Here is a 17539-nt window from a genome sequence, read left to right as displayed (position 1 = left end):
GGGGTTGCAGGTCCTTCGATATGTATGGATGTAGAGCAGTTTCATGTCACTAAAGCTAAATCCTGGCATGATGTGAAGTTCTGCAACTTCCTAATGCATTTTCTGCCCCCACATCTGTGCTTGCTGTCAGTGAATGTTTTAATAACAGTTCTGCAATGATGAGGGTTGCAGGTCCTTCGATAATGTATGGATGCAGAGCAGTTTCATGTCACTAAAGCTAAATCCTGGCATGATGTGAAGTTCTGCAACTTCCTAATGCATTTTTAGCCCCCCACACCTCTGCTTGCTGTCTGTGAATGTTTTAATAACAGTTCTGCAACGATGAGGGTTGCAGGTCCTTCAATAATGTATGGATGCAGAGCAGTTTTATGTCATTAAAGCTAAATCCCTGCATGATGTGAAGTTCTGCAACTTCCTAAGGCATTTTCTGCCCCCACATCTCTGCTTGCTGTCAGTGAAGGGCTGCCTCCAGGTATTGAATGGCTCAGTACTGGGCTATGAAGGGATAGTGACCCTCCAGAAAAAAAAATAATAATGTTCCAAGTGGGGTCACATGACCCAAGGTAGGAAGCCATTTTGAACCCCCCCCCCCCACCCCCAAAGGTGGACTTGAGACAGGGAGGTGAGCGGAAGTGACGTCACCAGGGGGCGGAAATGGAGGGATTTCCCCCCCTCCTTCCCCCCCTTTTGGTTTTGGAGAGAAGGAAGATGGCGGCGAAGTCGGACGGCGTGTTGGGGGTCGGCTCCGGTTTCGCCCAGCTGCGTAACCTGGACGAGGCGGCGGCTGCGGCGGTGGCGGAGGGCCGGGGAGAGGACGGGGAGCCCGGGGAGAGCAGCTCCATCCACATCTGTCACTGCTGTCACACGTCGTCCTGTTACTGGGGCTGCCGCTCGGCCTGCCTGCGCGCCCTGCTGCGGAGGGGGAAGGCGCAGAAGCCGCCGCAGCAGAAGCGGGCGCCGCCGCCGGGGGCAGCCCACCGGGACCGGGCCTGGCTGGACTGCCTGTGGATCGTGCTGGCCCTGCTCGTCTTCTTCTGGGACGTGGGCACCGACGTGTGGCTGGCGGCGGACTACTACTCCCAGCGGGACTACGTCTGCTTCTGCCTGACGCTGGGCTTCGTGCTGGTGCCCTCCGTGCTGGTGCAGATCCTCAGCTTCAGGTGGTTCGCCCAGGATTACAGCGGGGGAGGGCTGGGGGCGGTGGAGGGGCTCAGCAGCCGGGGACCCCCCATGATGGGCAACACTCATCATCACTACTACCACCACCGCCATCATCCCTACACGACGACCAGCCCCGGAGCCGACAGGTTGTGCCGCCTCTCTGTCTGGATCTGGCAGACTGTCATCCATGTGCTGCAGATGGGGCAAGTCTGGAGGTAAGAGGGGGACGTGCTGCAGTGTAAAGCATCGGGGGCCAATGAATGTGGTGATGTGAGGACACTGGATAAACCCTTGCAGATTGGCAATGTTGGGGGTTATCTGCTCGCCTGCTCTTGCTAAAGTTGGGGTCCTGCTCTGATAATGTGGGGGCGTCGACTGACTACATCATGGAGGGGGCAGGAATGTGACTGAACGTATGTGCCCCCCTCACCTAAACCTGGGGGGGGTCCAGGGGTGCACTCGTCATGGCTGATTTGGGGAGCAGCAGATGTTTTCTGCCTGTGGTGGTGTGAACTGTGCCCACTTCCTGTGGCTGTGCCAGGAACGGTGAGAGTTATGGTAGGGGGGAATGAGACCCACTGGGGGGGAAGGGATCGTGCAGGGACAGGAGTTTGGGTGGGGGGTGCGCGGGGATCGTGCAGGGACAGGAGTTTGGGGGGGGTGCGCGGGGATCGTGCAGGGACAGGAGTTTGGGGGGGGGGGCGCGGGGATCGTGCAGGGACAGGAGTTTGGGGGGGGTGCGCGGGGATCGTGCAGGGACAGAAGTTTGGGGGGGGTGCGCGGGGATCGTGCAGGGACAGGAGTTTAGGGGGGGGGGCGTGCGCGGGGATCGTGCAGGGACAGGAGTTTGGGGGGGGGCGTGCGCGGGGATCGCGCAGGGACAGGAGTTTGGGGGGGGCGTGCGCAGGGATCGCGCAGGGACAGGAGTTTGGGGGGGCGTGCGCAGGGATCGCGCAGGGACAGGAGTTTGGGGGGGGCGTGCGCAGGGATCGCGCAGGGACAGGAGTTTGGGGGGGGCGTGCGCAGGGATCGCGCAGGGACAGGAGTTTGGGGGGGGGCGTGCGCGGGGATCGCGCAGGGACAGGAGTTTGGGGGGGCGTGCGCGGGGATCGCGCAGGGACAGGAGTTTGGGGGGGCGTGCGCGGGGATCGCGCAGGGACAGGAGTTTGGGGGGGCGTGCGCGGGGATCGCGCAGGGACAGGAGTTTGGGGGCGTGCGCGGGGATCGCGCAGTGACAGGAGTTTGGGGGGGGGCGTGCGCGGGGATCGTGCAGGGACAGGAGTTGGGGGGGTGCACGGGGATCGCGCAGGGACAGGAGTCGGGGGGTGCGCGGGGGATCCTGCAGGGGCAGAAATGATAGACTGGTGTACATACACAGGGGTTTAGCCTGTGATGGAGGGTTGTGGGTGCACCCTGATGTGGCGGTGCACCCTGATGTGGCGGTGCAGGGTGCTGACGGTACAGCCGGGGACATTACTGGAGCTCTGCTTAGTGTCTGGATCAGGTTTCATTAACCTTCATCCTTGAGATTCGGGCCCTCCCCGCTGCTCGGAGCTGGGCCACAGCAGTAACCTTCCCTGCCATTCTGAGAGGTGGGGATTACACAGCAGGAGCTGCTGCAGCTTCAGACCCGTCTGCCACACACCCAGATGTGCGGGGTCTGTGTCCCCACCACCCACACGGGGAGACCTCCGCCTTATGGTCCACTGACTGGGGGGGGGGGATTGCTGCAATGTCGGAGAGGAGCCGGTGGTGTTTGTCAGGCAGGTCAGGTATTGTGTGGGCGCTGAAAGCTGTCCCCAGCCCCTGTGCCGAACTGCAGTCAGAGCGTCCACCGCCTGTGCTGCAGAGCTGTCCGTATAGAGGAGACTATAGACTGGAGCTGTCCGTATAGGCGACACTATAGACTGGAGCTGTCCGTATAGAGGACGCTATAGACTGGAGCTGTCCGTATAGTGGACGCTATAGACTGGAGCTGCCCGTATAGGGGACGCTATAGACTGGAGCTGTCCGTATAGGCGACACTATAGACTGGAGCTGTCCGTATAGAGGACGCTATAGACTGGAGCTGTCCGTATAGTGGACGCTATAGACTGGAGCTGCCCGTATAGTGGACGCTATAGACTGGAGCTGCCCGTATAGGGGACGCTATAGACTGGAGCTGCCCGTATAGGGGACGCTATAGACTGGAGCTGTCCGTACAGGGGACACTATAGACTGGAGCTGTCCGTACAGGGGACGCTATAGACTGGAGCTGTCCGTACAGGGGACGCTATAGACTGGAGCTGTCCGTATAGAGGACGCTATAGACTGGAGCTGTCCGTATAGAGGAGGCTATAGACTGGAGCTGTCCGTATAGAGGAGGCTATAGACTGGAGCTGTCCGTATAGAGGAGGCTATAGACTGGAGCTGTCCGTATAGAGGAGGCTATAGACTGGAGCTGTCCGTATAGAGGAGGCTATAGACTGGAGCTGTCCGTATAGAGGAGGCTATAGACTGGAGCTGTCCGTATAGAGGAGGCTATAGACTGGAGCTGTCCGTATAGAGGAGGCTATAGACTGGAGCTGTCCGTATAGAGGAGGCTATAGACTGGAGCTGTCCGTATAGAGGAGGCTATAGACTGGAGCTGTCCGTATAGAGGAGGCTATAGACTGGAGCTGTCCGTATAGAGGAGGCTATAGACTGGAGCTGTCCGTATAGAGGAGGCTATAGACTGGAGCTGTCCGTACAGAGGAGGCTATAGACTGGAGCTGTCCGTACAGAGGAGGCTATAGACTGGAGCTGTCCGTACAGAGGAGGCTATAGACTGGAGCTGTCCGTACAGAGGACGCTATAGACTGGAGCTGTCCGTACAGAGGACGCTATAGACTGGAGCTGTCCGTACAGAGGACGCTATAGACTGGAGCTGTCCGTACAGAGGACGCTATAGACTGGAGCTGTCCGTATAGAGGACGCTATAGACTGGAGCTGTCCGTACAGAGGACGCTATAGACTGGAGCTGTCCGTACAGAGGAGGCTATAGACTGGAGCTGTCCGTATAGGGGACACTATAGACTGGAGCTGTCCGTACACCGTATAGGGGACACTATAGACTGGAGCTGTCCGTATAGGGGACACTATAGACTGGAGCTGTCCGTATAGGGGACACTATAGACTGGAGCTGTCCGTATAGGGGACACTATAGACTGGAGCTGTCCGTACACCGTATAGGGGACACTATAGACTGGAGCTGTCCGTATAGGGGACACTATAGACTGGAGCTGTCCGTATAGGGGACACTATAGACTGGAGCTGTCCGTATAGGGGACACTATAGACTGGAGCTGTCCGTATAGGGGACACTATAGACTGGAGCTGTCCGTATAGGGGACACTATAGACTGGAGCTGTCCGTACAGAGGAGACTATAGACTGGAGCTGTCCGTACAGAGGACACTATAGACTGGAGCTGTCCGTATAGTGGACACTATAGACTGGAGCTTCACTCTCTATGGGGGCAGACACTATAGATTAGTGCTGTCCGGTGTCTGACTTGTTGCTGTACATTATGGGTCTTGATTCTTTCTCTTTCTGCCCCGTACATAAGGCTGCTCTCCGTGGGTAGTCACGTATGTTCTCCATGTAAATGTCTTGACCTGCAGTACGGATCACTGAGGAGATTCCTCCATTTGGTTCTTGAATTCTGTTTCTTCTTCCAAGGCTGCTCAGTAGCCCCCCGCCCGCCGGCCCCCCCAGCAGTCTGTGATATACGGCACCTTGCTCAGGCTGCAGAGTGTCATCCAGCCTAGGGAATAAAGCCTAGCTAGTCTCCTAACCAGTGACTGGCCCTCCATACTGGAGCTGACAATGGTCGGTTCTCTTCTCCTAGACTCTGTATAGGATTGTCCGGTGGTGACTGCAGACAAGCAGTGTGTGGGGGAGGTTAAAGACTGTGCAGGTGGGAGCTGCTGCGGCTCATGACGGCTCTGCGCCCCCCCCCCCCCCCCCATGCCTTCTACGTTTACAGCTTTCTTCATGTGTGCGGAGAGCATTAACGGAACTCAGATCCATGAGAGCGATCTCTGCAGCAGGGATGAGCGACCTCGGAGATGTCTCTGTAGAAATCGTGGTGCCTCCTAGGTGCCATGTGCTGTCTCCTCCTGGATTATGGGGCTAGTGACTCTCCAGGTATTTCCAAACTTCTAGTAACGTCTTGACTTAATATCCTCGGGTCACTCTTGGAGAAAGTTATGATGCTGTAATTTTAAGGAATATTCTACTCTTCTGTATTCATGCGCTAGACAAATCGTAAGAGCCGACATACCCGGGTTTTGTGCCAGTGCTGTGGTAGTCTGCCTGGCTTCTGGAGTCTTGGCCACCCTACCTCTGCATAGCATGCCTGGACTTAAGTAGTATTGTAGTCAAATAGGTATTCTTTTGGAATGGTCTGTTGTCGCCTGTCTGCCTGGGGGGGACGCTCTGTGGTCGCCTGTCTGCCTGGGAAGGGAGGGGACGCTCTGTGGTCGCCTGTCTGCCTGGGAAGGGGGGGGACGCTCTGTGGTCGCCTGTCTGCCTGGGAAGGGGGGGGACGCTCTGTGGTCGCCTGTCTGCCTGGGAAGGGGGGGGACGCTCTGTGGTCGCCTGTCTGCCTGGAGGGGGGGGGGGGGTCGCTCTGTGGTCGCCTGTCTGCCTGGGGGGGGGGGGGGGGGACGCTCTGTGGTCGCCTGTCTGCCTGGAGGGGGGGACGGGACGCTCTGTGGTCGCCTGTCTGCCTGGGGGGGACGCTCTGTGGTCGCCTGTCTGCCTGGAGGGGGGGACGCTCTGTGGTCGCCTGTCTGCCTGGGGGGGGGGGGGGGGACGCTCTGTGGTCGCCTGTCTGCCTGGGGGGGACGCTCTGTGGTCGCCTGTCTGCCTGGGGGGGACGCTCTGTGGTCGCCTGTCTGCCTGGAGGGGGGGACGCTCTGTGGTCGCCTGTCTGCCTGGAGGGGGGGGGGGGACGCTCTGTGGTCGCCTGTCTGCCTGGGGGGGACGCTCTGTGGTCGCCTGTCTGCCTGGGGGGGACGCTCTGTGGTCGCCTTTCTGCCTGGGGGGGGGGGGCGCTCTGTGGTCGCCTGTCTGCCTAGAGGGGGGGACGCTCTGTGGTCGCCTGTCTGCCTGGAGGGGGGGAGGATATTTCTCCTGATCTACAGAATTTTAGATTTCTCCTGACTTTTTCCTAGTTTCTTGGTATTCACCAAGTCCTCCGATTCTTCCTTGGCTCTAAAGCCGTACTGCTTTCTCTTTGGGGAGTCTCTACATGTTAGGTCTTCTGCCATCACAGATTCTCCCCTTGTTGAGACCTCCAGCGATCAGCTGTGTAAGTGTCCAGTTTCTCTGCAGCGCCACCACAGGTGACATGAAGCAGTACACAATGCCCATTCATGTCAGTGGGGCTGTCTGTGTAATGCCGGGCGGCTCCTCCAGAGACACTGAGACGAGGATTCATTCTGTGAACTCTCACATTTTGTAATTATCACCAGTTTCCGCATTGTTTGTACTATTAACCCCCGACTTGCAAGCACATTTTATATTCATACATTTAAATGAATTCATTGTTTTCTATCAAATACTTGAGCTAAATTAATGTTTAGTGGAACTCTTCCCTACATGTGGGCGCCATCGGTATTATTTGTCGCCTCTTCTGTGATATCCGGGTTTATGATGAATATTGTTCTTTACTCGCAGTGTTTGTGTTTAGGGAGTTTGGTACATGGGTACAAATGTGTACATAAGGGGTTAATCAGATTATTGGGGCGTGTATTTGTGTTTTCACAATGTAAATTTGTGGGGGGGCAATAGCCATGCGACAGCAAGGTGACCACTATATGTATGGCCTGGAGGGGCAGAATATCAGAGCAGGTAATGCACCTGTAGGTACCTGTAATACTGCACCTGTAGGTACCTGTAATACTGCAGCTATAGGTAATAACACCTCTCTGTGTCGCCATGTAGATGTAGGTACAGATAGTACTGCCCCCCTGTCTCTCCCTGTAAATGATGTAGGTACAGATAGTACTGCCTCCCTGTCTCTCCCTGTAAATGATGTAGGTACAGATAGCACTGCCTCCCTGTCTCTCCCTGTAAATGATGTAGGTACAGGTAGTACTGCCTCCCTGTAAATGATGTAGGTACAGATAGCACTGCCTCCCTGTCTCTCCCTGTAAGTGATGTAGGTACAGATAGTACTGCCTCCCTGTAAATGATGTAGGTGCAGATAGTACTGCCTCCCTGTAAATGATGTAGGTGCAGATAGTACTGCCTCCCTGTAAATGATGTAGGTGCAGATAGTACTGCCTCCCTGTAAATGATGTAGGTACAGATAGTACTGCCTCCCTGTAAATGATGTAGGTGCAGATAGTACTGCCTCCCTGTAAATGATGTAGGTGCAGATAGTACTGCCTCCCTGTAAATGATGTAGGTGCAGATAGTACTGCCTCCCTGTAAATGATGTAGGTGCAGATAGTACTGCCTCCCTGTAAATGATGTAGGTACAGATAGCACTGCCTCCCTGTAAGTGATGTAGGTACAGATAGTACTGCCTCCCTGTAAATGATGTAGGTACAGATAGTACTGCCTCCCTGTCTCTCCCTGTAAGTGATGTAGGTACAGATAGTACTGCCTCCCTGTCTCTCCCTGTAAATGATGTAGGTACAGATAGTACTGCCTCCCTGTCTCTCCCTGTAAATGATGTAGGTACAGATAGTACTGCCTCTGTCTCTCCCTGTAAATGATGTAGGTACAGATAGCACTGCCTCCCTGTCTCTCCCTGTAAATGATGTAGGTACAGATAGTACTGCCTCCCTGTCTCTCCCTGTAAGTGATGTAGGTACAGATAGTACTGCCTCCCTGTAAGTGATGTAGGTACAGATAGTACTGCCCCCTGTCTCTCCCTGTAAGTGATGTAGGTACAGATAGTACTGCCTCCAGGTAAATAATGTAGGTACAGATAGTACTGCCTCCCTGTCTCATATACATGTTGGAGCAGTGAAAGATGGAGACGCCATAGAGAATAAAAATGGCTGCTGGGCCCAGGAAGCTGGATCCTGCCATATATAAGACCAGGGCGTTGTATACCGACCGGTGACTTTAAGCTGTCAGGACTCCTCTGTCTACACTGCAGCCATACTGGTCTCTGTGACTGCTCTCTGACGCCGCTCACTTACATAATCCGGGACATATAATTACTCTGCTGCCATTGACTAGATCGCTTCCTAGAGAGCAGCCGTGTGTCATGTCAACCAGCAAAGAATAGATCTTCTGTCTGATCTAATGACGGGTGGACAGGGAGGCTTCTCACCAAGTGCAGTATTGGAGAGCTCCCCTTGGGTCAGTCTCTCAGGACCTCCTGGGAGAAGAGCTGAGCCCAGGCCACCGCCAGTATAGCAACCGCCACAGAAGGGTCTACATTTTCTGCCCCAAGTTCAGCAGTTGTGATTTTTATATCAGAAATCGCCTAATTTCATGGCTTTGCCCTATTTCGATGCAAACTGATGGGCTGCTGTGAAACTACAACTCCCAGCATGGCTGTTTTTTTTTACTCCCATAGAAGAGTATGAGGCATTCTGGGAGTTGTAGTGGCTGGACTGCCGGAGGTTTGCCCATCCCTGTATTATACTTTTTATACTGTATTATGTGATTTTCTTGGCATTTACTTTTGTTTTCTTATTATATCTGTTTTGTGCCATTTTATTCATTTGTTCATTAAAGTTTTTGTGAATAAAGTTTCATTTCATTAAATCGCTTTGTATCCCCTTCTTTTCTGTTGTGTTTTATTTTTTCGTTATGTTTTCATATCATTTACACATTTTTTTTTGCCAATTTTGATTAGAGGCTGGATGGTTCTTATAATGGCGGCACCCACCCACCCCCCCCCCCCCCCCCATGCCAAGGATAAAAGATGGACCCCTATCTTACAAAGTGATGGCATATTCCTAGGACAGGGGGCAGCAACTTCCGACACTCCATCTGTTGTGAAACTGCAACTCCCAGCATTCTCTGATTAACACCCAAGCGAGTGTGCATCCTAGGAGTTGTAGTTTTGGACAGGTGGGGTGTCGGAGGTTGTCGACCCCTGCTCTACGATATGCCATCCCTTTATGATCGGTGGGGGTCTGTCCTCTGGGACCCCCATGATCTTGAGCATTAAGAGCGACCCAGTGCTGGTTTAGTGCTGCGGCCCCTGACCACCCGACTGTGCAGGGACGCATTGGGTCACACAGCACTTAATGCTCAAAACTGGATGGGGGTCTCCACTGTTCAGAAAGTCGTGGCATATCCTAGTGATGAGATGGGAATACCCCTTTAAGCAATTTCCTAAAGAGCAATTGCCTATAGAAAATACACCAGAGCAGGTTTGAAGATGGTATTTATCCCTATGAAAGTTCTTATTGTAATTCAATCACCCACCGAAAGAGACATTTCAAAAAGAGACAGGCTATGAATGCGTCACTGGCTGGGGGGACACCTGTCTATTGTGATGACAGAGGTCCTGTGACTCCGAGTTTAGCTACAGAAGCCGGCCATAAGCAGCTACACAGAGGAGAGCTGATCCTAAATTATATGGGAGCCATAAGCAGCTACACAGGAGAGCTGACCCTAAGTTATATGGGAGCCGTAAGCAGCTACACAGAGGAGAGCTGATCCTAAATTATATGGGAGCCGTAAGCAGCTACACAGGAGAGCTGACCCTAAGTTATATAGAAGCCATAAGCAGCTAGAGAGAGGAGAGCTGGCCCTAATTTATATAGGAGCCATAAGCAGCTACACAGAGGAGAGCTGACCCTAATTTATATAGGAGCCATAAGCAGCTACACAGAGGAGAGCTGACCCTAAATTATATAGGAGCCATAAGCAGCTACACAGAGGAGAGCTGGCCATATAATCTAGGGGAGCCATAAGCAGCTACACAGAGGAGAGCTGACCGTAATTTATATAGGAGCCATAAGCAGCTACACAGAGGAGAGCTGACCGTAATTTATATAGGAGCCATAAGCAGCTACACAGAGGAGAGCTGACCCTAATTTATATAGGAGCCATAAGCAGCTACACAGAGGAGAGCTGGCCATATAATCTAGGGGAGCCATAAGCAGCTACACAGAGGAGAGCTGACCGTAATTTATATAGGAGCCATAAGCAGCTACACAGAGGAGAGCTGACCCTAATTTATATAGGAGCCATAAGCAGCTACACAGAGGAGAGCTGACCCTAATTTATATAGGAGCCATAAGCAGCTACACAGAGGAGAGCTGACCCTAATTTATATAGGAGCCATAAGCAGCTACACAGAGGAGAGCTGACCCTAAATTATATGGGAGACATAAGCATCTACACAGAGGAGAGCTGGTCCTAAATTATATGGGAGACATAAGCAGCTACACAGAGGAGAGCTGGTCCCATAATCTTTTGGAGTCCTATGCAGCTATCCAGAGCAGTGGGGGGCTGGCCCTGTAATGTATGTGTAGCTGCTTATGGCTCCCATAGGAGAGGAGAGCTGACCAGCAACACCTATAGACTACAATACAGAGACCTTATTAACTCCATCGATGTGGTTCGCCTGGTAAGTTCTGTCCTCCAGCTTTGACCATCCACAGTCACAGGAAGTCCTGCCGTGCATCAGAAGGACGCTGGTGGGAGTCATTAGCAGTTTGTAAGGGTATAGCGGTCTCTTATTTCTCTGGTCATTAAATATGGATGAAGTACACGTGTTGTTTAATCCCTTCAGCGGACACGCAATGTGCTGCCCTCTCCTCCATTATTAGGAATCTCCAAAGACTTGAGACATCAACCATGGGGAAGACAACCTCATATGACCCGTCCGCATGCCCAACATGTCCTCGCATTCAATTCTTAAAGGGGATCTCCACAGGTAGCAATCACATTGTACCCTTGGCTGATGATGAGTCTATACGGAATAGCATAGTGAACGTCACCCCAGCTGCTGTGAAACTACAAGTCCCAGCATGCTCCATTCATTTCTATGGGACTTCTGAGCAGAGCAAGTATGCATGCTGGGAGTAGTAGTCCTTTGTCTATATGTGTGAACTGATACGTCTGGTGATTCGATCTCCTTTTGGGTGCATGTGCCTCCAAGAAAACAAGAAGGTTGGCTGAATCTGCATCTGGCCCATCAGATTGGAGGGGGAAGGATTGGGCATGTTGGATTTCAGCATGCCCACCTGTTTTGCTCTTACTAGAGGCACCTGGCGGCAGCTTACCTCCCCCCGTCTCATGCACACAAACGTATTTTCTTTCCGTGTCCGTTCCGTTTTTTTTGCAGACCGTATACGGAACCATTCATTTCAATGGGTCCGCAAAAAAAACAGAAGTTACTCTGTGTGCATTCCGTTTCCGTTCCGCAAAAAAATAGAACATGTCCTATTATTGTCCGCACTACGGACAAGGATAGGACTGTTCTCTTAGGGGCCAGCTGTCCCGTTCCACAAAATACGGAATGCACACGGACGTCATCCGTATTTTTTGCGGACCGCAAAATACATACGGACCTGTGCATGAGGCCTTACTTTGTACTCATCATAATCCCCATTAAGTTTTATACTTCAGCTACATCCAGAGCTGCATTCCGAATTGTGGCTTCAGGCTGCATGACCTTAAAGGGGTTGTACTACAATTTTTTTTAAAATCTGAATTCTTTTTGTATTTGCATGTCCTTCAAAATTTTGCATAGCCACTGAGATATTCAATAAAATGTATATGTATGGCGCCACCTGCTGTTTTTTTTTCTTATTTCTTTGTCCTGCTCACTGAGAAGGCCGCACATGCTCAGTTTCATCCTTCAACTGTCTCCTGCGCTGTGATAGGGAGATCATGGACACGCCTCCTGAGCTGTGATAGGGAGAGCATGGACACGCCTCCTGAGCTGTGATAGGGAGAGCATGGACACGCCCCTTGAGCTGTGATAGGGAGAGCATGGACACACCCCTTGAGCTGTGATAGGGAGAGCATGGACACGCCCCTTGAGCTGTCAGCTTGATATAAACCTAGCAGAGCAATGAATGGGGAGATCTCTGGATCCATGTGAGGCACAGGGCTGGTTCTAACTTTGTCTGATTTACATGTTTTACATCAGTCATAGGATAACCCCTTTAAATCTTTCCTCTGACCCCCTGCCTGTCCTGTGACTACACAGAATATACCGCAAAGCATGATGGCAAAAGTATTGAAAACACACTATTCTAGTTAATATACAAAAAAAAATTAAAATTGCAATAAGCAGAATTTGAAAAGCAGCTCTGGATGTGACTAGAGCATGAGAAAGTCCAGTCAATCAGGGTTACATGGAGATGGCGCTCTGGCTTTCAGGGATGGTTTCAGTATTGTAATCTCTGTATTCCTCGCATTCCGTTCCCTCTGCCTTAATTGGTGACAGTCCTAATTTCATTTCCCAGGACGCCACCCACACGCCGCAGAAGGAACCAGATCAGAGAGCCGTGTCCTCTTGTTAACATGAAAGCAGCGGCGGTGCGCCTTTGAGTTGCTCTCTATTTTTACTTAAAAAAAGAAAAAGTGAAATCCGAAGCCTCGGGATATTTAACTTAAAAATCAAACATGAGGAATACCCACAAGTTCAGACACGGCTTCCATCCGTCAGGTTCTGTCTGTGCAAGCTGCGGCTGTCTGAGGATATAGCCGAGGTGGCGGTGTGCTCACCAACATCATGAGAGCACGGGTCAAGGCAGCACACTGCTCTTCTGAAATACTCTGTGCTGCTGGGGACTCCGCACCTTCCACTATCAGTCTGTGACCTCCTGCTTGTCTCCATTCCCCCCTCACATCATGTCTCACACAGTCCCTAATATCACATGAGAGACAGGTCACTGCTCCTATCCCTCAAGATCAGCACTCTCCTCTCCTGAAATCCTCTGTGCTGCTGGGGACTCCGCACCTTCCACTATCAGTCTGTGACCTCCTGCTTGTCTCCATTCCCCCCTCACATCATGTCTCACACAGTCCCTAATATCACATGATAGGACAGGTCACTGCCCCCCCCCCACACACAGGATCAGCACTCTCCTCTCCTGAAATCCTCTGTGCTGCTGGGGGCTCTGCTTCTTCCACTATTAGTCTGTGACCTCCCATTTGTCTCCATTCCCCCCTCACATCATGTCACATGCAGACCCTAATATCACATGAGAGGCCAGGTCACTGCACCCCACAAGATCAACACACCCCTCTCCTGAAATACTCTGTGCTGCTGGGGGTTCTGCTCCTTTCACTATCAGTCTGTGACCTCCCATTTGTCTCCATTCCCCCCTCACATCATGTCACATGCAGACCCTAATATCACATGATAGGACAGGTCACTAAACCCACACACACAGGATCAGCACTCTCCTCTCCTGAAATACTCTGTGCTGCTGGGGGTTCTGCTCCTTTCACTATCAGTCTGTGACCTCCCATTTGTCTCCATTCCCCCCTCACATCATGTCACATGCAGACCCTAATATCACATGATAGGACAGGTCACTAAACCCACACACACAAGATCAGCACTCTCCTCTCCTGAAATACTCTGTGCTGCTGGGGGCTCTGCTTCCTCCACTATCAGTCTGTAACCTCCCATTTGTCTTCTTTCCCCCCTCACATCATGTCTCACACAACCCCTAATATCACATGATAGGACAGGTCACTGCCCCCCCCCCCCCTTCCCCACAAGATCAGCACAACACTTTACTGAAATCCTCTGTGCTGCTGGGGGCTCTGCTTCCACTATTAGTCTGTGACCTCCCATTTGTTTCCATTCCCCCCCTCACATCATGTCACATGCAGACCCTAATATCACATGAGAGGCCAGGTCACTGCACCCCAACAAGATCAGCACACCCCTCTCCTAAAATACTCTGTGCTGCTGGGGGCTCTGCATCCTCCACTATCAGTCTGTCGACCTCCCATTTGTCTCCATTCCCCCCTCACATCATGTCTCACACAGCCCCTGATATCACATGATAGGCCAGGTCACTGCCCCTCACAAGATCAGCACACCCCTCTCCTAAAATACTCTGTGCTGCTGGGGGCTCTGCTTCTTGCACTATCAGTCTGTGACCTCCCATTTGTCTCATAAATGACTAATTTGGGGGTCATTTATCAAAAAGTGTAAAGTAGAACTGGCTTAGTTGCCCATAGCAACCAATCAGATTTGTCCTTTTATTTTCCAAAGGAGCTGTCTAAAATGAAAAGTGGAATCTGATTGGTTGCTATGGGCAACTAAGCCACTTCTACTTTACACCAGTTTGATAAATGACCCCCAAAGTGTCTGCCTCTTTAGGGGGCGCACTATCTGGTAAGCGTGCCAGTTTGTAATACATAAACCCAGGAAAGGTCATGAATAGAAACACAAAGGTGCAGATTTATGAAACTGAAAGAAGAACGGTCTTTGTTGTCCATTGGGATCCACCCGAATTCCAGGATAAATTCAATTCGCCACAAAGCCGAATTTCCTTGTGCTGTGTGGTAGCGGCTCGATTTAATCTGAAATAGTGTAAAAACCAAAAAATATAATACTTAACTCATCCATTTGCTAGCAATGGGTCAGCTGCCGCCATCTTGCTCGAAGATCTCGCACGAAATCCCATGCGCGGCGACGTGTACACTCTGTTATTTATTTCAGATGCCACGATTAGCTATGAACGTGGCATCTGAGGGGTACAATGAAGGGGGAGGGGGGCAGCGCAATTGCTGCTCCCTGTCATTGCACCCACTGTTTACAAAGTAATGCTCTTAGTGACAAAAAGCGATTTTTTTTTTGTAAAATTCATCAAAGCAGCCAAATCAAATTTTTTAATAATTTGCTTATCTCTAACTGCAACCAATCACAGTGTAGCTTTCATTTTTCAACAGCAGAATACAACATGAAAGCTGTCCTGTGATTGGTTGCTATGAAGACTGTGAAATCTGTGAGGGAAATGTATATTTTTTTTATGTCCATAGCAACCAATCACCAGGCAGCTATCATTTTTCAACTGTAGATTACAAAATGAAAGCTGCGCTGTGATTAGTTGCTATGGATAACAAAGGCAATTTCATAAATTTGCCCCAAAAGTTTTCAGTCTTTGTTTCCCATGGCAACCAATCACGGCTCAGTTTACATTTTGTATTCTGTGGTTGAAAAATGAATCAAATATGTAGAACAGGGAGTTTTATGCCATGAATAACAGCGGTTTACAGGTATGTATATGTTTAAATAAAGGAATTTTATATTTTTTATCGGTGCTGGAATTTCAGATTCTACAGATTTTATTCAAGTTGGGTGGCAAGCCCTGGACGAAACAGGTGCTTGGGATTGGTTGCTATGGGCAACAAAGACCGTTTTTTCAACTGTTTTCTTAATCTCCGCCATAGTTGCAGAACCCTCCAATATACAGTGAGAAATCTGGACGACCCCTTTAAGATTAGTCAGAGCGACGCCACAATCACCTATGTGACGGGGGTCGGGGGAGACAAGGCTACACAGGCCCTTCCAGCGTCTAATGGGAAATTGTCATTGTGCCGTTCTCCATATTTAAGGAAATTGGGCGCTCGCCCTCGCCGGCGGTAATTGACTTGTTTTCCCCCTGTGATTGGAGGAAGGCTGCGAGTAAAAATAGCAATTACTAAAGGCGTTTATATTATTAAGCGAAGCCATTCTTCCTTCTCTTCAGATACAATTGAAAAATGGCTGTTTCTGCAGCAGATAATAGCGGTATTTATGTCGGCAGCTGGTGGCGTTGGGGGGGATCTAATCAGCGCTTTTATTTTGGTCGTGGGGAAGCCATTGATCCTTCTATGTGCAGCTGCATGGCGCGGAGATGGACAGTGGGTCCTCACACCAGACATGTGAGAGGAGCAGCAAACGTATGGATGGAGCCAGCAACATACAGGTGACGGGATAAACATATATATGTACACGGGAAATGTGCCCACATACACAACCGTGTACACCTCTGTACATGAGATACAAATCCCTGCACAAGTATACACACCAGTAAACGATAATTACACACCGCCATATATAATATCTAGACATTATAAATCTATACACCACTACACTATAAATACACACCGCCATATACAGTACAATATCTCAACTTTATACATCTATAAACCAGTACTCTATAAATACACACCGCTATATATAATATCTAAACATTATAAGTATATATACCACTACACTATAAATACACAATATGTAGACATTATAAGTATATATACCACTACCCTATAAATACACACCGCTATATATAATATGTAGACATTATAAGTATATATACCACTACACTATAAATACACACCGCTATATATAATATGTAGACATTATAAGTATATATACCACTACACTATAAATACACAATATGTAGACATTATAAGTATATATACCACTACACTATAAATACACAATATGTAGACATTATAAGTATATATACCACTACACTATAAATACACAATATGTAGACATTATAAGTATATATACCACTACCCTATAAATACACACCGCTATATATAATATGTAGACATTATAAGTATATATACCACTACCCTATAAATACACACCGCTATATATAATATGTAGACATTATAAGTATATATACCACTACACTATAAATACACACCGCTATATATAATATGTAGACATTATAAGTATATATACCACTACCCTATAAATACACACCGCTATATATAATATGTAGACATTATAAGTATATATACCACTACACTATAAATACACACCGCTATATATAATATCTAAACATTATAAGTATATATACCACTACACTATAAATACACAATATGTAGACATTATAAGTATATATACCACTACACTATAAATACACAATATGTAGACATTATAAGTATATATACCACTACCCTATAAATACACACCGCTATATATAATATGTAGACATTATAAGTATATATACCACTACCCTATAAATACACACCGCTATATATAATATGTAGACATTATAAGTATATATACCACTACACTATAAATACACACCGCTATATATAATATGTAGACATTATAAGTATATATACCACTACCCTATAAATACACACCGCTATATATAATATGTAGACATTATAAGTATATATACCACTACACTATAAATACACACCGCTATATATAATATCTAAACATTATAAGTATATATACCACTACACTATAAATACACAATATGTAGACATTATAAGTATATATACCACTACCCTATAAATACACACCGCTATATATAATATGTAGACATTATAAGTATATATACCACTACCCTATAAATACACACCGCCATACACAATATCTAGATATAATATCTATGGGAGTCATTTATTAAAATGCCGGTCTTAATAAATGTGCCTCTATATATCTATACA

At 49.2% G+C, this 17539-nt stretch overlaps 1 protein-coding gene across 1 annotated transcript in view; it reads left to right on the top strand.

Annotated features, from left to right (window-relative positions):
* Positions 1-708: 708 nt before the first annotated feature.
* XKR6 (XK related 6) overlaps positions 709-17539 on the top strand; it is a 257290-nt gene continuing 240459 nt past the window's right edge. The window contains exon 1 of the mRNA XM_040427171.1: positions 709-1376. Coding sequence (XP_040283105.1) covers positions 709-1376 — 668 coding nt within the window. The remainder of the gene's footprint in view (positions 1377-17539) is intronic.

This window comes from Bufo bufo, chromosome 4, assembly GCF_905171765.1.
Source record: "Bufo bufo chromosome 4, aBufBuf1.1, whole genome shotgun sequence".
Classification (NCBI taxonomy): Eukaryota; Metazoa; Chordata; class Amphibia; order Anura; family Bufonidae; genus Bufo; species Bufo bufo.
This window is presented reverse-complemented; position numbering and strand designations above follow the sequence as displayed.